At 37.9% G+C, this 22,572-nt stretch overlaps 1 protein-coding gene across 4 annotated transcripts in view; it reads left to right on the forward strand.

Moving 5' to 3' along the window:
* The window catches only part of AKAP7 (A-kinase anchoring protein 7), an 82,769-nt gene extending 60,563 nt beyond the window's left edge, over positions 1–22,206 (forward strand). Inside the window, exons 8-9 of one of the 4 annotated variants that reach the window (XR_013181364.1) lie at positions 19,962–20,682; positions 20,925–21,063. Coding sequence is in view for 3 of the 4 variants with exons in the window: in XM_077175333.1 (XP_077031448.1) it covers positions 19,962–20,160; positions 20,925–20,937 (212 nt within the window). In the remaining variant the exon portion in view is untranslated. Of the gene's footprint in view, positions 1–19,961 lie in introns of all 4 variants that reach the window. The other 3 variants (XM_077175333.1, XM_054630380.2, XM_077175334.1) reach the window with 3 other exon arrangements.
* The last annotated feature ends 366 nt before the right edge of the window (positions 22,207–22,572 follow it).

Consider the following 22,572-nt stretch of genomic DNA (forward strand, 5'->3'; position numbering starts at 1 on the left):
TATTCATAGTGCATATTGAACATAGAGTGGGTAAATAGTTGTGGAAATGAGTAAATAAGCACAGGGCCTGGGGCTCTGTAGCCTGTACAGAGGAACCAAGCAAGCTGGCAAGTTCCAACATACAGCCAGGCCAGTAATATGCAGTCCAGATCTTTAAGGCCTGACCAAAAATTACTCAGCTGTATCAAATTAGAAATTGGTTTTTCAGAATAAAGCAAAGTTCAATGAACAGAATGCAACTACTTTATTGAAGTCTTAAATTGATTTTGAAAATACTGAAAGTTGCATTTGCAAATCGATGACTTGGTCAAATTTGCAGTTTGGTGTAAGTTATGATTTGTTTTGCATTTACATAGCTGTAGTACAAAAGTTGCATTGTCTGGCTTTCTGTCATGAGAGACAGGACAGGTTTGCCTACCACAAATAGTAAGTCAATCCCTGTTGTTAAGCAGGCCTTGTATATTTGCCAGGTTATCCAATACTGATTGCTCCCTGTCCTGCAGGTTGTGTCCTTCTCACTTCTGTTTTGTGAGGTTTTAACTCTTGCTTGCTCATAGTGATACCTGCTGGGGCCCTATAAAGACACTATTCTTTTCCCTTCTTCTTTCTGAAATGTGAAAATGCACTCATCAGCTGAGGTTGGTGAGTCCTATTTATACTCATTCTCCAGTGCTTATATTCTGTCTTGCCAATCTCCCTGTGTGATGTTGTTTCTTCACTCCTACAGGTTCATTCACACAAGATACACACAAAGAGGTGCATGATGTGGGTGAAAAAAACAAACAATTTGAAGGAAAGGTGCATTCCTCGAAATGACATTTTGAATAACAACTAGGTGTTGTTTGTCTTTTTCCCTCATAGAAATTCACAGTGCCTGTGATTGGATTGCTAAAATTGTCTCCATTCTCTATGGGAAGAAAAGAAAGAAAATTTAAAATTTAACAGTCTAAACCAAAACTAAGTATTCAATACTTACCATGTCAAAGTTGAAAGTTACAGAAGTCTTCATCCTCCTGCAACCAGCATTAGGTTTGATGACCAAGGCAGTAAGCCCAACCAGGGCCTGAAGACTGCCATTAATGTCAGTAGAATCATGAGTATCTTACATGTTTGTCCATTCTTGGGTCTGACAGTGGCTGTCAAATATAATCTCTCAGTAATGCAGCTAGATTGCTAAGAGAACACTTATTATCTTCACACTAGTGAAGATAAAGAGAGATTTTTTTAAAAATCTAGGAGAGAAAATAAGGTGTTAAGTTCACTTTCCCTGCAAAGAGGTTTGAAGGGGGTGGATTTATTGAAGGACAGGCTCTTAAATCAGAGGAATGATATTTAAGAAAGCCATCAGAAGTGGATGCCTTTTTCTGGCCTCAAGAATGAAGAATCTAGTCATCTTGAAGTAAAGAGGATAAAAATACTAGTGACTGTGCAATTGGGAAGTTTTGAAAATTGTGTTGGATGTTTCCATATGTCTTAGGCAATCCTCCTCGAAATTAAAATGACTCAACATATTTGGGGTTGTTGGTTGGATTTTTTTTTTTTAATTAATAACTACATTTAGAAAATAGTCCTACATTATATGAACACATATTTCTGAATTTTCTTCTGTGTCTGATCTATAGTAATTTTAGGTGGCATTTGATTTTAACTGAAAAGTAGAATTTAATTTTTTTTTCCTCCCTTTGTGTTTGATACAAACATATGTAAGCCCAAATTCAAACCCCACCAGCATATGTGGACTGTGTAAAACCATTAAATTATTGAATTTAATTTTTATACCAGTTTTTATTAGGGTATAAGGAATTTTGAAACATAGAATTGCAATTTTTTTTCAAATAGGCTATGTTTTACTATTTCACAAGTATGCAGAAGACTGTCTTGCTCTATAATCTATCACACTGCAAAAGCTGGGCTCCCTTCCACCTTCCTGACAGGATGTTTTGTGTAAAATAAATTGCAACTAGAAATTCTGGAGATGGATCAAGTCAAATGTGATTGCCTTGTGATTAGATTATGTTACTGATGGTGGGAAAAAGCAGCAGTGTTTATTACATAATTTATTTAGGGATAGGACAGAACTGCTTCTTTTCCTGAAAGGAAACATGAGCAAAGTCAGGGAGTTCTGGAGTTCATAAGCAAAAAATCTTGAGGGTAATTTGTAGCTGTTCTAAAATACTGAACATTGTAAATTCCACTAAAAGTCTAATCCTTGTATAATATACACTTATGTATGAAATGAAGATATATGTGGGGCTGAAGGCCTTATTTGGAGTGCTGTTGGCCACAGTGATCCTAACTACACTATGCTGAGAAACTTCAGGAAAAGTCTTAACTAAACCTGTTTGTATTAAAGGAATTGACTAACAACTCATGATAAGATAGGAGGAGATTTCATTTCAGCTGTAGCAAGCAGAAGATCAGGATTAGCTAGATGAGACAGGTACCAACACTTCTCTTGATCCCAGTAAGAGATGAAAAAGGAAAAAAAAATTACTAGAGTTCAGAAGACCCTGATGAGAGACTTTGAAATGGAGATGAGGTCACTACAATTGGCTCCATGTTGATGGATTTGGAACTTTAATGAACTTTAATGATCACTTTTCATAAAAAGTGTATCAGGAGAGAACCAGTCTCCAGTGAATTGTGACTGTCTAGCAGGATGAAAACTGCCCAGGTTACTGTGCAGCCATTCTCATTATAATACTCTGTTTCCTGTCTTCCACTGATGCCAGTGGGAGAAAATGTCTGGTTACGATCTTCTTTCAGCTTCCATCTAGGATGTTTTTGTGGGCACTGTGCCACTGTGTGTTGTATGTAGACTGTCCGTTAGCTTAGGTGTCCAAGGGCTGTCTTACCTTCAGCTTAATTGCCAAACCATCACTCTGCATAGGTGGAAAAAATAAGTACCTTTTTGGCTATCATGTGACACATCATATTGTGCATAAGTATTTACATAGATTCCTCCTATGTTATTGAAATTGTATTTATTTTCTACATTGAGGCCAAGTGCTCTGTCTTCCATTCACATGCTACTATTACTTTACTGTCAATACCTCTGGAACTGTATTAGGTCCCGAGCATATTGGGAGGGAGTGTCTTTGATATCAGTTTAATGACTGGCAGAGAAGGACATACAGAATGTAGCTGGTTTTTGCTTTCACCCTCGCTATGTCTCAGTCCTCCTTACCCTGATGGGGGAGTAGTGTGATCTTTGGATAAGACTACCAAGGTGAAAACTGGCCACACTTTATAACTCTGCCTGTAGTTTGTGGGAGGTTGCTACAAGCTGCCATCTTTCATAGTGAGTTCTAGCAAGAAATATGTGATCACATGCAGTCCTGGCTAACCTGGCTTCTTACAGATAGATGTTGATAGAAACAAAGATAAGCAAAACAGTAATGGCTCAATGACCATGAGACCCTATCCTCTTCTAGATTAAAAAGTACTGACAGAAGAAGTTGCAGACCCCATGGAATCATTGCTGCCACCATCCCTGCTTGTGTGCACTGTGCACTTGTGATCTGTGCTGTGTAGACTGATCCATTGCAGAGCAGGTTTTATGTGAGCAGTCCTTTAATAAAGGCAAAAACGCCACTGTGAGGTTAAGTGCTTCTCCATCATTAGCTGACTAACCTGGGTAATTTTGTTTTAAGTGAATTAAGGAATTCTTACAAACCCTGGAGCAGCTAATGGTAAAGGTCACATAGCCACAGTAGCTTCTTCCATTGTGTGACTGGATCTAGTGAAGAGTAATACACAAGAGAAATACACAGGTTTAATTTTGCAAAGTGCTAAGCAGCTTTGATACCTTGTGAACATGTGCACACATGGAGATGCTTCCTATTGCCAGCAGATCATGCTGGAGTGGCAAGGAGCTGAAGTTTCTGATGCATGTGGAAAGGACTAACAGAGTGGGAAGAGGAGGCATTGACCAGAAAAACTGATTATGATGTCTTTCTCAAACAGAGGATACTGCTCACTTGGTGTAATGAAAGAGTTTTTACTATGTTTAAAGTAATAAGTTCTGCCTCTGTGCAGATTGATCCATTGGTACATGTGGATCAAATATTAAATTATGTAACCATTGAACCAACATCAAACATTAAACCATGTCAGATGGGTCAGGCTTCCTGCTAAGTGTAGCAGTCTCAGGATAGTGAAATGGTGTCTCTCTACCTACCCTGGACTCAGATGAAGAAAACAAGGAAGCCCTGCCTGGTTGTAGCCGAGTGCTTTTCAGAAACTCCAGCAAAAAAAACCAGTTGGAAGGGCAAAGCTCTGAGAGGTGTATGGACTCTGTATCTCCCTTCTGCCACTCCTCCCAGTTGTATTGCCTCGTATGGCTGCTGTTCTGCAGGGTAAAGTCCTGTACTTCTTATTGGTTGGCCAACTTCCAAGGTCCTGTAGCATTTATCATGCTTGTATTTCACAGGAAGGTTATCTTCATATTTGTGTGCTTTCCTATCCTTTTCTGATCTGCAAAGCTATAATTCAGAAATTAGTTTATTGACAAAGAAATGATTGTTAGTTAATGCTGGTCAGAAAATATTAAGACATGAAACAAAATTTAAAAACTGATGCAAGTTTTTTCTGCTGTGAAGGGCATTGTATGAGCCATATGTGGATTTTTTAGTTCTGTTCATCACTGTTTAGTCCTGTTAGTACTGCAGTGGATAACACTGTTGTGGGACATTTCATTGAGCAAAGATGAGTGACAGCATTAAAACTGTTTTGTTTAAAGCTGAAGGCTTCTTTGCTGATACGGGAAGCAAGCCTGTGATCCCAATGAGTCCATACAAAGGTCACCACTGCTGGAACTAGTCAGCACACTTGTCAGGCTGACAGAGGCTGCTGCTTCAGGGGATTGTGGTTGCATTATTAGTTATACTATGGTTATGCAGTTTTCTGAGTGGAAATAAAACACAGTAAGAGGTGATGATGAGTACCATGCAGTATTGCTGCTGTTGCATGTATGGTACTGTAAAGGAAAGAAAAAATAATCCTCTGTCAAGGAAAGGGACCTTCCTTAAAATCTTTATTTTACTGCACATTCATGCAATTAATTATTTCTGTGATTTGTTTTCTTGATTTTGCTCTCTATTTCAAAATTTATGGCCAAATAACATTTTAGTACACTTGGCTACGAGGTCAGACAATCTATGTAGAGAAGTAATCCACTGGAAAGTTGTTTATGTGGAGAAGTTTCTAACCATGACATTAGCCAGACATTTTGTTCATTGTTTCTGGAAAGTATTTCATTCAAAAAAACACATGAATAAAACCAGCAGATTCCAAAGGAACAGTAGTATTTTCTTAAACTTCTTACTGAGCACACTGATGCTACATCAGTTAAATTGATTGACAAAAGTTTGGGTAGACAGAAGGCTTCAATAGATGCAGAATTGAGTCTTGTATTTCTTAGGATATATAGATATCAGTTAAAATTCCATGCACCATAGGTAATTTAATTTCCTTGCCCTGTAAGGGGAGGCAGGAAAGCACAAAAATATATCCGAACATTCCATTGGTAGTTGGAAAAAAGAAGCTTTATGATGATCTGGAATATGAGCAAATTCTGCTGCAATCACACTCAAACAGCCCTTAGCATTACTGTGGGCCACCAGCTGCAGTGGCAGATTACAGCTGAAAGTTGCATTTAAAATTCCAAATTGTGCTGCTTCTTGGTTCAAAAAGCCAAACAGACCAAAGAGTAGTGAATGCAATTTCTCATGGGGCTAAATCTTTCAAATGCAATTAGTTTGTTTTGTAAATCTCCAGCATAAAGTTAGACAAAAAGCTGGAATAGAAATTAATAACTCTTTTAAAATATACTGTTATGATTAATTGCTTTTCATATTTTATAAATGGGTAATAACTGACAGTTAACTATTGTCTAACAATTTGCAATTTAACAAATAAGAATACATGTTGCTTTTGCCCAAAACATTTATTTCTGTGTAATAAAAATAACTATGCAGGTAATTTTTCTGGTAGTGGTAAAATCTCAGAAAAATTTCTAATGTCTAGTAACAGAATTGTTAATTTTAATAATTTTATATTAATTTTAAATAATTTCAATAATAATACACCATTTGGTACTGCAATGCTTGAAAGCTGTCTAAAAGGATGCTTCATTTGGAATAGTCAATTAGAAATGAACTAAGAGTGTTTAAGGATTTTTGCTAAACATGGAAGTAAAACCATGAAAGTGAAACATTAACTGGGGCATGAATCAAGTGGTACTGAAAATGTCAAGTGAAACCCTTAGCAGCAGAGAGCAGGAATAGTGCTGATTTATACCAACCAAGGACCTGGCCTGCCAAGTGTCATGGCTGTGACAGTCCACTGGCAGCCCCTGGAGTCCAGAGCTGCAGTGAGATGGATGAGAGTATCAGCCAGCCCATTTAAAAGCAGACCTTCTATAAATAATATCAGAAAGGTTGGTTCAGATGGCAAGCCAACAAATTGCCTACTCCATCTAGAATCCTCTTTCTAAGTACATACGTAGCAAGGGAAGGAGCCTGGGTAAAATGCTGCTTGTGCATTAAAAATGAGACTGGTAATCTGCTCTCTTGGCTCTTGCAGGAGATTTCCAACACGATTTCTTTAAAAAGAGTGAGCCTGGAAAGAAATTAAGATCACTTTTAAATTGCACTTACACTAGATTTCCAAGCAATATGTCTGCTCCCATGCCATATTCTTTTTGGGTTTAAAAGGGAAAATAAAGGCCAAAAGGAGAAAGTAAACATACACAAATATGTAATGGGTGAATTGAAAAGTGTAATTTCCCTGATGGTCCTGTATGCAGATGTTCAACTTAAGAAGAGAAAGTGTAATGGATTTCTCATACTTTTATAAGTATTCAGATTAAACATTATTGCTAATTAGTGGAAAATATGTTTGGTATCCACCACATATATACCTGGATATGAGATATTCAGTCTTTTAAGCTGTTAAAATGATTTGAAGGTTATCTTAGTAACACCATTGCTACAGCAGAAGGAAGACTGGATTCTCAGGGGAGCTCTGTTTGCTTTACTCTAGATATATTTGAATAAGCAAAGGCTACAGCATTATGTTTTTATTGATTTTCAGAGGGTAAATTACAGGTCATTGCTATCAGATAATATTAAAGGCTGCCCTGTATTCCCAGTGAACAATATCCAAATACCTTATTCTGCATTATGGAAGTACTATTTCTCTCATTCATTATTGCATGCTCCTGTCTTAGTTTACTGAGATTTGTGTGTACTCTGGCACAGTGCCTCTGTCTATTCACTATACAGATTGCGCCACTCTTTACACACCAAACAGTAGAAGGAGCTGCTTGGTTTTCTGAAGTGCTGTAAGGCCTGCCCTGGAAAGTAAAAAGCATTGGAAGGTCTAAATGTTTAGATTTATGAATTTTGCTTTTCCATTTCCTTACTTCTGCAGGTAAAATCAGACCTACAGCAGTCAGATTTCATTGTAGTAAAAGAGAAAATGGAAATTCTGTTGTTCCCACAGCTTTACTGGAGTCAGGAGCCAAATCCTGTCCTCTGGCATACATGTTACTCTAGCTACTACTGCATTACTCTCTGAAACTGTTCTTAGTTCATACTTCTGTTTTCATTTGTGCTGGGCTGCTTTGGAGTTACGATTCAAAACCTCTGCCAGGAGAAATCCACAGAAGTAACTGTTCCACAAATGCAGAATTTGGCTCAATGTACTTCCCAGCTTTGCTACCTACAGACACAGCCCAGCTCTGTGACTGCTCTGGGTGCCTTGGACTCCAGTGCCCTGCATGCCAGGGTGTCTGGGGCCACACCTGGACATTGGGACTGCCTTGCCCATGCCACCACCCTGGCATAGTTCTGGGCCTGGCAAACATGCTGCAGAAGCTCATGGGCACTGGTTAGGAGTTAACACCGACCCAAGTCCTTTGCCAGCAGGCAGTTTGGATACAGCCACAGCACTTCAGAGGCTTGCAGAGCTGGATGGGATGGACCAGAGTTGCTCTGTGCTAACTGGCCTTAGAGCCATCAAGTACTGGCATTTTAGAGCTCACTTGTGTAAACATAGGGCAGGTGCCTCTGCATGAAACACCAAGTTTCAGAGAAGCTTTTCATGGTACTGTGAGAACAGGTGTTAGTCTAATGTCAACAGAGAACCCAAGCTGAATTTTCCTTCTCTGTTCAAAAGTGATCCACAAGCAAATCCATATTACAGCCAAATAGAAAGTGCAACATGCTAAAGATGAAGTACCATTCTCTGTTAGTGTATATGAACAGCTACCCCTTCAATTTAGAAACTCATTTGCTTCCACCTATTGTCTTGCTAGACAAGTCCTACCATTACTTAATCCCTGTGAGCTTACAGTGGAGCCACTCACAAGGTAGAAATTGTAGCATATGGATAAAACATGTATTACTGAAATAGAATAGCCACACTTGAGAGTGGGAAAGTGTTTGTTACACAACCAAAACGTGGTAGTTGTCTACTTCTTCCTAAGCTGATATTTTAAATGTACTTTTTTCCTTTTGTACTGTCTGATTTGTGATGCTTAATGCTAGGTAATTGAGGGCTTTGTTTGTTAATGGAGAGTGGTATTCCTGGAAGCAGACAGGCATGTTCTAACCTCAATTCTAGAAACCATTAAAAAATGATTTTTTTAAAAAAAATTACAAAATTTTTTTGTGTGCACAGCCTCCATTAAAGATGCCATATAATTAAGAAAGAAAAAAAATTAGTTCCTTTGTTTCATTAAAACTAAAGAAATGTTTTCATTAAAACATTTCTCTAGAAACTAGAATATGGACTAATAATCAGATTCTCAATTTTGACATTTCTATACTGACTGGGAATAATCAGGAAGCTGTACTTGGTCCTCTTTCAAAAAGGGGTGAAAATAGATTTCATCTGTGGAAAAGTTCACTTCTGGGAAGGAAAAAAAATCCCCAAAATCTACCTCTTTTCCCCTTCAGCAAGGTTGTGTGCCACCAGCCCTATAACCTTTTAGCAGAAATGGTATGCATGCAGTGCTGGCTAAATCTGCCCTGGGAAGAGCAGAGTAACTTTTGTCCTAGAAGCTCAAGAAGCTCATGGAGCAGAGGAAATAGATGTTTGGAGGAAGTACTGTGTTTCCAAAAGAATATAATGCTTGAAACGTGAAGTAGGAGCCCAGGCTGTGCTTCAGAAAATGCCTGGGAAACTGTGGAACTACATCTTGGGGAGCTCTGAGAGCAGGAGCTAGCTAATTTTGAAAAAAAAAATTAAAAAAATAAAAAAATAAAAAAAGGCAGCTATAAAGCCAGAAGGCAGGAGGAGGAACTGGTTAACATGATTAAGCAACTGTTAGGATAGCATGGGATTACTTCTATTGCATCATGTGAAATAAGAACAAGAGAGAACATTTTGTATATATTTCAGGGAAAGCTTCCTGTCAGTGACAGATGCTGGGCTGCAGAGAGTCTACATTTTGCAATGTTGTGACCAAGATTTTGAGATTAAGGCAGACAAACAAAGAAGGCAAGACAACAGGTCCTTGGTTGAGTGAGGGGTTGTCCTTTAGATGACATTGGTTTGTTATTATTTGTGAAATTATTGTAGGCAAAGTGGAAAATAAGATAACGTGAAAAGTATCATAGCTAGGCGACTGATGCCTTGTTCAGCAGCTGATTACTGATGGTTTAATAATGTTTTATGTCAAATCATTTTGCCATTCCTAAAACTTCAGTGGTCCTGTTTCCATCAGTGTTGAGAAGCTGGAGAACTGACAGAAGAGATTGGAATTTAGAGGAATTTGAGGTATATGGTTGTATGTGCTATGTAAGTTAGCATGATGACCCTGCCCATGGCAGAAGGCTTAGAACTAGATGATCTTTTAAGGTCTCTTCCAGCCCTAACTATTCTGTAATTCTGTGGAGCATGAGGTTGGATATTTGTCTTATTTAAATTGACTGGGTGCAGGCTGTCCTTGAGCCCTAGAGCTAGAAATATGCTATACCAATGACCAATTTGGCACTGCCACTTGTACAGTAGTCAGTACTTTTAGACTTGTAGTTCTGATGTTAGCATACACAGCCGAACTTTTGTCAGGTTCTTGACCCTGCCTGAATTGTTGTCCTAAATTGGTGTAAGGAAAATTCACTTCTTACTAGGTATTCCTTCTGGATCCCCATCCCTAAATCTCAGAATACACCATTAACTTTATCTTTTCTGCTGATGGCTTAATCCCTTTGAATATCTGCCAATCTCAGGTGAATTTGAGCTGGCCACTTGCTAAGTTTCCTGTGAGTTATAATCCTCAGGCATGGATAATTCATTTCCCTCACCAGAGAGATTGTATCCTTTTGCTAAGAGGCAAATTGTCTTACCTTACGGTCTATTATTGTGTTATTCTGTTTTACATCCTAGCAATAATTTTTAAATGACGTTTTATTCAATCTTTCATTTTACTACAAAGCAAAAGGATTGAACAAAAACATATTAAGACAGCCATGTTTTCTGTATCACTTACTGTGGCTGAGTAGTCAGCAAATGTAGGTTTTCTCTGTCTTAAAAATCCATTACCATCTCGTATAGCCTAATGCAGTCAAAAAGGTTTTCCTTTCTTTCTCTCTCGCATCCTCCTTTGCTTTTCACATACACCTCATTAATACAATGTGAGAGGTTTTCTAGCACAAAATGATGAGTTTTCTCTTGCAGTTCTACAAACTGTAACCTGTGATGAAGTGTCATAGGGATTGAACCCCCTTTTAAAGTCAGAGTTTACCTTTCTCTGTTAAAATGAAATTTGCTGTAGTGTTTTTGTGTTTTGAAGCACAGTTGATCCTCCAATTTAATGACATAAATGTTAATTTATGTTGACCCCTGACCTGTGTGCCATATTCATACATTGCGTGTGTGTTCTCTGCCACAATTGATCTGAAACATTTGGAAGAAGGGCCATGTGTAATACAGCCTGGATCTTGGAGTCACTGCCTGTAATGCTTGCTTCAGCACAAGTGAATAATAGTAAGTCCATTCCAAAATAAGTGCATCATTTTACTTTGAAAGATCCATTTTATTCCCTTTGCCTTTTTTTAACCATAACCTTTAAAGAAGGCATTAAATAAGAAAATAGTACAGGACTAGACTTTAGATAAAAACTTTATATATGTTATAGTCTGTCCAAGTTTAATCTTCTCCATCAGCAGCAGAATGTGTTTTCATACAGAACTTTTCTGTATGGAAAACATAAAGGCAAAGCAAACTAAAGTACCAGCTCTTCACCACACAATTGGGTCTGAATAGAGAGAAAAGAAATGCAAAAACTGGTTATGGCGTGAATATCCACCCTTTATTCTTTTACTCTTGAATTGAGGAAAGGCTGAGAACAATACTGCTTTAAAATAAGAGGACAAAGAAAATATATGAAACTCCAAATTAGAACTGTTTAGCCTGATAGAAATAAAGGCCCAAAAGACCAGCTGGCATGAATAAGCAGTTTTCTACGGATGTTATGGGACAGATTTAGAATTATTGGGATGCTAAAGAGGAAGGTGTGGAAGTCTGTATACAATGTAGGTAGAGAGAAAATTTGCAAATGGAAAAAGGAATATAAAGAGATGAGAACCATCAGTTTTAAGGCATGGTAATGAGCAATCCATTATGGTACAGAGTAAATTGGTAAAAATTATGATGATTAGTTCAGTTTTTGGCATAACAGACATATTTTTCTGGATTGATTTCACTGAAGTGTTGCTAGAACAGTTTTTGACTCACTGAGTTTGAGGAAGTAGAAATATGGGGGAAGAAAGGGAGGGGGAGTTATTATTTTCGTAGAATGCAGTGTTAGAGCTGTAGGGATTTACTCTCATCAAAGAAGTGTTGTAATAGGTAGGGAAGTGGGGTTTTTAAGGAGTTTTATGTTGTTTCAGAAAGAAAATGCTTTTATAACTGTTTGACATTTAACATCGGAAGGATATCGAAGTAAGGTCCAGTGGTTTAAAAACAGTAATTAGGACTCAGTCTTGATTTTTAATGGTGAAACAGACTCAAGAATAATGTTAATTTTGATTATTAGGTGCATGTTCAGTAAATGAAGTTATTTGCTCTATTCATAAAGAACATAGGATGGGAAAAAATTAGTACTGCTCTCTCATATTCTTTCAATTTTTTCTTGCCCTAGATTATAAAGCCTGTTTTTTCATGTGAAGGATTGATTGCCTTCAATTTAGTTCTGTGGCATGGTAGTGTTTCAGGATTTTTTTCACCCACAGATTTTGTTCTGCCATTCTCTAGCAACAATTCTTAAATTTCTGTGAATTAGATTAAGCGAGCTGTAATCATACCTTCAGCATTCTTAACTCTTTATCTACAGCTATTCTGATTTCATGTCTGAGGTCATCAAAACTCCCATGACACGGAGCAATTTGTTATGACTAAGCACATGCCTGAATTTGTTGCTTATCTTTACTTTGGAATATTTTTCTTTAAAATCAAGAGGAACTTTTTTCAAGGTCATGTGGTGAAAGGACAATGGATGGTTAAACTGAAAAAGGGTGATGATTTCAGAGAAGTTGTGGATGCCGAATCAGTGGAAGTGTTCAATGCCAAGTTGGATGGGGTTCTGGGCAACCTGGTCTAGTAAAAGCTGTTCCTTTCAGGGGTAGGACTAGATGAGTTTTAAGGTTCCTTCCAAACTAAATCATTCTGTGATTTGATGTTCTTGAAAGTGGGTATATTTGGGCTTTTAGAGAGCAATAAAAGTCGAGGAAGAGCTTGTCCTGAAGAAGATCCCAAACACTGGTTTTATGGGTTCAAGGCCATAGCATTTAAAGAGAGGCCTAAACTTCTATGTACTAGTACTCTCCAAGTATCAAAAGTCAGCTTCATGTTTACAGACTTTTGTGTGGTAGAGCAGTGAACATTTATACAGCTACATTTCACAATATCAGTTTAAAAACTTGATATCAAATTCCAGCTCTTCCATTTAAAGTGGAAGTTAGGTGGCAAACAAAAGGGAGGGAAGAAGGAACAAAACTAAATACATTATTTAAGGCAAAATCTATGATAGATAAAGGGGATTCAGATAGGAAAGGTCATGATAAGTACTTAATGGAAGGGGGTGTTTTTAAATGCAATTCAAATTGATTTAAGGGTGTCTTGTTAGTTTTCCCAAGGCTGTTAGCAAATTTGGTCAGATTCTATAGACTTGATCCATGAAAGGAAAAACAGCAACAATCCTACTAATATGTTCAAAAAAACACATAACTTCATGGTTTACATAAGAAGCTTATGAAGTGAGCTCAGTTCCTTCAAGAGGAGGATTCTGGAGGAAAAGGATTAGACCCATCTATTTTGTCTGCCTTTGGATGCAGTTTTGTTACCAGTTCAAACCTATCTAAGATGCTCATACCAAGAGAGGGGACTCTAACCTTCTTCCATTAGATTCAGAATCTAATTAAGCATGGTTACAGAGATGTTAAAAGCACCTTGCAGATAACATTTTTTTTTCATTATAATGATATAGTATTTAAAATTAGTAAATAAAATTAAAATTTTATGGACACTGTTGGACATACTCTCGAATTGCAATTATATCTTTTTTTTTTGCAAGATTTCATCTTCCTTTTGCAGTTCAAACAGTATGCAGCTGTGTTTGACAACTCATGCTTCTGCAACTTAAATAATTAAATGAAAATGGATGTTGATTAAAATTTGACTTTTCTGTCCATAACTTACAAGTACATTCATAATTGCTTTCCCCAGGGAAAGAGATGTACTATGTGAGAGACTGTGATGAGTTTGTATGGAGCCTTTTTCTGAGCTCAGGAGGAACAACAATGCAGGTTCAGCTTGTTAAGATTCACTTATTAACACTTGTTTAACAATCTGTCTTAGGCCAAAAAAGATTCCTTGTTTTAGTATACTTGACAGCAGCATGGAAAAGTCACAGCCAAAATAGCATCCCTTTGGAAGCTGTATAGTAACAAATGAATCCTAAAGACATGACAGTGAAGTTCCCATGACTATGGGAAGGATAAGGAAATGGTAACAAGAAGTGAATGTTTATTAAATGTCTTGCCTTGGCATGCTGGTGAGTAAACATTTGATTTTCATGGCTGACAGGTCCATAAGCAGGGACTTTAAGGTTTTGCCAAAATATTTGGACTGTGGCAATTAAAATCCTTGTATGCACCATTTTTGTTAGCTGCTGTGTTTTTTGGGCCTACACCTCCCTCAGCTTGGTGACCTAGCAGGGTCTAGGTCTTTGTGCCTTCAAGACCATCCAGCTCTGTCTGTGGTCACTGGTGATTGAGGTTGATGGGGAAGCAGCCTACATGTCACCCATAGTGTGTTACATTCTCAGTATTATTTCTGGAAGACCACTGAAGGTAAGGCACTGACGTGTCTGTCCTGTTCCAGAGTTCAGCTTTTCCCTGGGAAAACTGGGAAGCCTGATCTCTCTCCCTCTTAGGCTCTGAAAACAGCAGGAGGCTTCCCCCTTGGCACCATCCTAGAGAGCAGAGCAACTCTTCTGCTCTCCTTGATCAGCCTGCTGACCTAAGCTGCCCTATTCCCTGTTCCTGAGAGCTGCTGGCACCAGGCAGCACAAAAGGGAGTGAATAATGTTGCCTGGATATTTGCTATCACAATCTGCCTCAACCCTTTGGTTCTCCCATTGCCATCTTGCACAGTGGATGTTACTGTGGCTATGTAAAACCACTTCTGTAACTTGTCCTGGTTTTCTCTACTGGAGTGTTGGTAGGAAAAATCAAGTAAAACTCACAGCTTTTTAAGCCATCTTGTTTCCTTTGGCCACTTTGCTATCTTTCCTGCCTGTTGCACTAGACTTCTTATAAATTAGTTCAATTTAAACATGAAACTACATTAAAGGAGCTGGGGAATTTCTCTGTCAACAAGTCTCTTTTAATAGAAAAATAAACCCAAGATATTTAGCAGAACTCCCTGTATGCACAGGAGTATGCATACAGAACTCCCTGTACGCACAGGACTAGAGTCTTACGTAACTTTTTAAATTTTGTTTGTTCTGGAGGCTCTTGTCTGTGGCATCATATGCCGTAGTGCTTGCAGAGGGATGAGTAGGTTTAGCAGATCACATCCTCTTTCTTCATTTAGAGGTGGTCAGAAAATTTATATCAGAGCTTCACAAGGGTTTGTGTGAAACCAAACAAACTTTTGCCATGTTTGCCAAGTCTGCAGCTCAAAGGGACCTGCAGGTATTCCTGTTGTCTTTACTGAATCTGGCAAGAGCACCACTTTCCCTGAATAGCTGCAACACCCTTAATTTCCTCTTTAGTAGAAATTCCTACTTTATCAGGTTTGTTCCATGGTGTACCAAATTAAATTAAAAAACCTTTCCAGTAAACTAGAAACCATGTATTCAGCATGAAGGACAGATTGGTATTGCTTTGTAAGACGGTCCTGTATTTACAGAGCAATATATGTAAACCTAAAGAAGTTTGTTAGATGTCCCACATCAGGTGGGAACATCCAGCAACAGAAATGCAGAAATGTCATCACCCTCCTGTCCTAATGAGATTATAATTTCATCTTCCTCCCAGTGCCTTATTTGTGTCAATTTCATAAGTGACCACTTAAGAGACTTTTCATGCAAGTCCTTCTTAATTAACAAGGAAATGTTCAGAGTTGTGACTTTCCTGTCTCTGCTTACTGTGTTGATTAGATATGGGCACGTGCTCATATTTGTGTTCATAGAGTTTGTAAAAACTGTATTAGAATTAATTATTAGAATAACCCAAAAGGTAGACAGAGGCATGTCTGTTACCACAGCCCTCCCTAGGTCCCAGAGCAGAACCTCTGCCACCAAATTTCTCAGTGGGTCTCAGTCACCTATTCAAAATACCAAGGGTCTCTTTTATAATGCTCCCATGTTATCATTGTTTTGTTGCCAAGAAAGGTTGTTGGAAGGAAGAACAAAGCCCAGTGTGCTGAGGCCACAAGGGAAGGATTGCAGAACATTGTCTTGGAGCATAGCTGGTAAAAGGATGTAAAACTGGCTTTTCCTATAAAAGGGATCCCCCATTGCTTCCTTCAATTAAATCTGTTACAAAAAAATCACAATCCATGGGCTAATCATATGAACAATAGAGAGATTCAAACTGTCCTGCCTCTCTCCAAATCTGAGATACCTACATGCCCCCTAAACAGGCTGTGTCAGGGCCATGAAAGTGCTGTACCAGGACCATGATATCTGATTTGTTCCAATACAGTATTTCAAAATTCAGCTCACAATCTTGTAATGTGTAGGGGGGTGTAAACTTGGAGAGTAAACCTAGTCCAGTAGAAAGATAGAGCAGTGAATTTGAATCCAAACTTGGCTGTGGTTGCAGGCATCTGGTTCATGTCCATAACTGCTAGCAGTGGGATGTAGGATCATAAAGCCTCTTTTGAATAATTCTGTGGAGCTGATAGTTCCCTTTGTAAAAAATTATGGTCATTTGAGGACAACTTGTATGCCTCAGTTTTAGTGATAAAAAACGCTGCTCAGCATGAATGCATTGAGGTACATTCACAAAGTATGAATTGGTTTTCATGTCTTGAAAATTATAGAAGAGAATTCTGGAATAAACAAAATGAAAGATTTTTTCATTTTTATTCTGAACAACATTGAGGAGAAGACAGTGGAATTTTTTTATTCACAGGCACAGAAATAAAGTAGTGTCACAATATCAATGCAAATATAGTGCTGTGGTGTATCTGCTCCCTTTTCAGAACAGAGATTACAAACAGAGCAAATGTGAATTTTTAAACCACCTTTTTGAATCTAAAACATTCATATCTGCAGTGACTTCTACAGATATTCCAATAATTCCAATAATGTTAGACAGTGCACTCAAAGAAGCATTTGCCTGCTGCAAAGGAATTGTATTCATCAAAGAAGCAAGCAAGCAGCAGCTGCAGCATGGGAGGAAAGATGTAAACAGGACAGATGTGTGTTCAATTGTCAAGTAGATACAGATGCTCAATACTTCTTTCTATTACATGACCTGTTTCATTTTATCAACAGTCATGAATAGGATCTATACAATGGTACCAAGCTACCTTGCCAGCCAGCTGTTGGCATTGCAGACACTCCCTCAACTGCTATTTTGGGAGTATGAGAATAGAAACAGAGCATCAGGGAATCATACAGGTCCATGTGCCTGTTCACCAGGGTGGCTGCATTGATAAATCCAAGCACAATCTTCATGCAAGGATGTGCATGTATTTGCATTCACACGTCAGTCAGATGTCTTTCCAGTGGGAGCGCAGAGCTCTCTTAGGAGGTGCTACAGTCTTCACCCCAGACTTTTGATGAGCCTCAAATATCTCAAAAATATTAAAAATAAACAAACAAACCCCACAAATCCATTCTTCTGTAGCTATATAAACTGTACTTATAAAAGTACAGTTTTATAAAAATCTAATGTTTTTAATGCTTGAGAAAGTACTGATAAGTGAGCTATGTGTTTATTTTGAAATAATAAACACAATAGTAGCTATATGGATTTTATACATACATGTGTAAATGAAAACTCTTCTGCAGAAAGTATTCATGGGAGAAGAGCTCTGGCCTTTCTCAGACCATAATGCATGATGTACTACAACTAAAATTACACTGTGAGTAAAATAATCAGTACTGTTGTGTGGTATCTGGAGGCCTCTGTGACTGATTAGTCATATTCTGCATATTAAGCACTGCAGGGTCAAGTGTGAGAGTGGCTGAGCACCATATTTCCCAGATTTCATTTTGTTTATCCCAGAATTGATTTTTTTTTCTGAGTTGCATGGATAGATCATTAGCACTGTGTAAGTAACGATTTCTGTGACCTATGAGCAATTCTGAAAAACAAGAAATTCTGCAACTGGAAAGCAGTTTTATTTTAAATAATCATTAAGTATTTTAATTAATTTTTCTAGTGACTAAATAGACCAGGGCAACCAACACATTTTTGAGCATCCTCACTAGAAGCAAAGGAAATCCGCAATCTAAGGGCTTCGTTCAAAGGAGTGTGTGGGATCAATTCAGAAAAGCTGTGAGGAGATGCTGCTCATAAATACCTTGGGTGCCCTGAGAGAGAAGAGTGTGAATTAAGTCCCTCCTTCCTGTAAGTTAAAGGATAAAGTTAGACCCAGGATTTAGAGATAGTGATATATAAGCAGTGATTCAGAGAATGTGGAGTATGTAGCTGTTTGGTTTTGGGAATAGTGCCTCCGCCTCTGTTGCATGGTAGCCTGAAATATTTCTCCTTGGAAATGATAATTGTTTTTAATATATTCTTATATTTACATTCTTATAATACATTCTTATGATGTATTCTTATATTTGATTTTAACCAAAACTATTCCCCTAGATATTCTTTTTAATATCTTTAGAATATTTATCTATGCTTTCTCCAAAATGTAAAGAAGTGCTTTCCCAAGATGTAGTCTGATTATTCTTCAGGGGGAGAGCACAGTTCTTCCTTGTCTGTACTAACAGTGCTGTGGAGGCCCAGAACTGGAAGAGCTACTGTTCCAGAGCAGAATGTTCAGATTAACAGCTAATAAAAGTGCTACCTCTGAATATGAAGAGCTTTGTTTGCTTCTCTCTCTCCTCCTTGAATCCCCATATGAATTATGCTTTATCAGTGAAATCACTCCCAGGTTGTGCAGTACGCTAGGAAGACTAATAAAAGTCTTTCATAACTGTTATCTAAATGTGCTGGAATACTTTAATAAATTTACATGTATGAAAAATGACAAATTTAGGTAATTGAACAGTACAAAGCTTTGTGCTGAGAGCATACAATAATATCTCTTTCACCAGATGTGTGTGACTAAGCAGCCTCTTATTATTGGTCACAGAATGCAAATGCCTAAAGAGGACATGAAATGTATGACCTTTAAATACAGATGGAGGGAAACAGTTTTTATTTACCATTTACCTAGTGCAGGGGACTGTGAAATAGCAAATGGCATGACCAAAGAGAATTGGACAATAAAATTTGCTTTTCCTGCAACAAATTCTTCATGAAAGGAGGATTCTGCAGTAGGGTTTATAGTTTATTAGGAAAATGTTTCATGGAAAAGTACCATTTCAAATTACATGTAATGATGTATGAGAATCCTTACTATGCATATAGTTGTTTGTTGTATATGTTATTCATATTAAGTTTTAGCAAAACAGGGAAATTTCAGCTTCTTGTTTTTATTTGCAGATATTTAAGAATGGACTGCTGGAACTTGAAATCCTTTGATGTTAGAGCTTTAAGATAGAAGACAGAAGAGAGGCAGGGAGGGACTATATGTTTTTTGTTAGTTTTGTGCTTTGTTTAGAAAAATATTTGTAGCCTGTGCTTTGAGTGTTTTAGTAATTTTTCCTGTGAGAAACTCCTGAATTACAAGCAATGAATAAATAGATTTAGATTTATTAAGCAAAATCAGAAAATGGTGGCACCTAAATTTAGGAATGCTGCTGAAGTGTAAATATGCCTTATGCTATATTTGACCCTGAGATTGGCTCTGTTGGTCAGAGCATGGGGCTCATAATGCCAAGATTGTGAGTTTGATTGCCTTAATGGCCATTTACTCAAGAGTTGGATTTGATGATTCTTATGGGGCCTTTCCAACTCAGACTATTCTATGATTCTATGATCTTTGCTCAGATGTCACTGGTGATCATTGGCCAGAAAAAAATTAAATTTGCACACTTACTCTTCTATGCTGAATGAGGACTTATAACGTTAGCCAGTGGCTTTTGCTGGAGTGTTATAAGAAACACGAGCAGTGAAATATCTTTGATCTAATATGCTGTACACATCTTTATGGAACACTTTGATTTAGAGCTTGAGGTGGGGAAAAATGATTTTGTACAATCAGAAAGAGGCTAATAACTTAGAATCTAGCTCAAATCAGAAGCTTCTGATACAATCACAGCTACTGTCTTTGCATGGCAATGAATTCCTTCTCTTGTCTGTTGTGATGCATAGGTGAAAAGCAAGCAGCAGAGCCAGACGATGCAGAGCTGGTGAGCCTTAGCAAAAGGCTGGTGGAGAACGCAGTGCTGAAGGCTGTGCAGCAATATTTAGAAGAAACACAAAACAAAAGCAGGCAGACTGATGGGAGCCCTGCAAAAACTGAGGAAGCAGCGAGCGGCAGCAAGAATGAGAGCGACAATGATAACAGCAAGTGAGCACTGTGCAAAAAGCCTGGGAGCAAATATCCCACCAAGAATAACTACAAAAACGTGTTCCGCTCCCTGCTGAAATTTGCAAAGTGGTGCTGGGTGTTAGGCACTCTGCTTTGTGAGTCTCTTATCAAAAGTTTGTTCTGAACTGAAGGACACTGTCTACTGGTTTAATAAGTGCTTGCACTGCTGAAAATCTGCTGAATGCTGGGAGGGATGCACGGTGGAAAAAAGACAAGAGTGGTGAAGCAGGCGGCTCCAGTCTTCACTTGCTCTTGATACCAAGAGTCCCTTTCTTGCTTTTGAGGAGAAACTGAACATTTTGCATTTGTCATTTGAATTGTCGTGGATGACTGTGGATGAAGCCTTGCCATAAGTGGAAGCGGTGCCCTGCACCCGAGGGTTTGGCAGCGCTGCAGGGCTGCTTGCTCCATGTGAGAGCACGTGCTGTTTCCTAGTCAACAGCAGTCAATACCAAGCTAAAAATTACCACTGCAGATACTCATCGCAGATACTATTACACAGTATGTAATAAGGCAGGAGTTCCCCTTAAATGTGATGCTGTACTGTTCTTTACATTTTGGTAGCATTTCTTGATGTAAATTATATTTTTTGATGAAATACCTTTTTATAAAAAATGAGTATGGGCAAAACACTGAGCACTTACTACTGTCCAAGCCAGACATGATCTCTTTATCTCTGAACATTAATGATTCTAAATCACATTCATTGTTATAAAATGTATTATATTGTTGTTTTCCTCTAGGAAAGAGCCATGAAGCAGACTTAGTAAAGGAAGCTTTATGCAGAGAAACGCAGGCCCTGTTACCCAGACTGAATCAGATAAAGGAGCTGTTAACGAGTCCTGAGATCCGCACAAAAATTAGCAAAGAACTCTTTGAAGACAGGCACAACTCTAACAGTAAATGGAAAAGTTGTATTGACTCTGAGTCTCCAAATGCATGACTGTAAATTGCCATTGTGGAATATCTCATCAGGTTGTTTAAAGACAAAATATTGTGGCAAGAAATTTTTCAGGTTGGTTTGTTTGGGTTTTTTTAACTGAAAATGTGAATGGGTATAAATGGCTCATGAGGAATCATGCTGAAATACTTGCACAGAAGGGTTGTATTTCATAATAATGAAGTATAGCCACTTCTCAACACTGCATCGAAACCTGTTTGAGTTTGCAGGTATATGTCATGACTCCAAAGTAGAAAATACTGGTTTCAAATAGATCTGAGCAAACACTGTGCCCTTCCTTTATAATTGTAAATAATTCAGTTTTTTTCTCATATACTCCTTCCCTAACAATGATGTACAAGTAATAAAAAATTGGTGGTTTTAAATACTTCAAAATGTATATTTGGGGAAAAAAATCCTCTTTTAATTATCTGTCTTTTGTATATGTACTGGCATTTTGGGTTAGCATTGTATGTTTTTTATTGTTTTTTTAAACAGCACTTGAATACTTGTATAGATGCTGACATTTAGTTTCTGCTGATGTTTACACTAAAGCAAGAATGTTTTAAATTTCAGTATGAAATTCAGGCTCCACTGATCTCAATGGCATACTCTCATTGGCTTTAATGGAGTCAGGATGCTGCAATTAAGATTTCTCGTGCAAATAATAATATTCCTTGGGATAATATTTGCCTTTTTACTTTTGTAGAACAGTGTTTTTGTCTTTTGTTTTTGATGTTTCTCCATCTCTACCTTCTGCTGCCTGAGGTGGGGTGTCAGTTTGCTCTCATTGTTCCCTCCACACACCTGCAAGATTCACTGAAGATTTGGATGATGGACAACAATGCGGGAGTAGGTCCAATATTTGCAATTTTTATAAGCATTGTCATAAAAGCTATATAATATATTGTGATTTGTATCAGAATTGTGCTGTTAGAACAGCTGTGTGCATGTTCTTCATTTGTCTCAAGCACTGTTCATTTATCTCACGTCAGAGCTTTTTTTTCCTCATTTGATATATAACAGTATATTCTGAAACGCATCTTTTACATGCCATGTTCACAATAAAATATTTTTCCTTTGCACTCTGTGTACACTTTCACCTGTTTCCAAGTGGACTTGAATAAAATTAAGTGCTTGGAAGTAACAGGGTTACAGGAGAGAAATAGTGCTCCTGTGAATCACACCATTAAGTTGACTACAGGGTGTTGTGCCAACATACTGCTCTGGAGTTTGGCTGCTGAAATCATGCAGATAAACTAGGCCCAAGTCATTATTGTTTTCAAGGAAAAATCTTTGAAACTCTTGGGATTAATTTATGGTCTGGGCAGGACAGGTTTAGAAATAAATACTGGTTACAATTTCCTAGAGGTCCGCTCTTGAAGTGTGAGTTAAAGGAGTAGTCTCAAAATGCTCTAGAATGGTAGATAAAAAAAATCTCAATCTGAAAT

This window comes from Agelaius phoeniceus, chromosome 3, assembly GCF_051311805.1.
Source record: "Agelaius phoeniceus isolate bAgePho1 chromosome 3, bAgePho1.hap1, whole genome shotgun sequence".
NCBI classification, from domain to species: Eukaryota; Metazoa; Chordata; class Aves; order Passeriformes; family Icteridae; genus Agelaius; species Agelaius phoeniceus.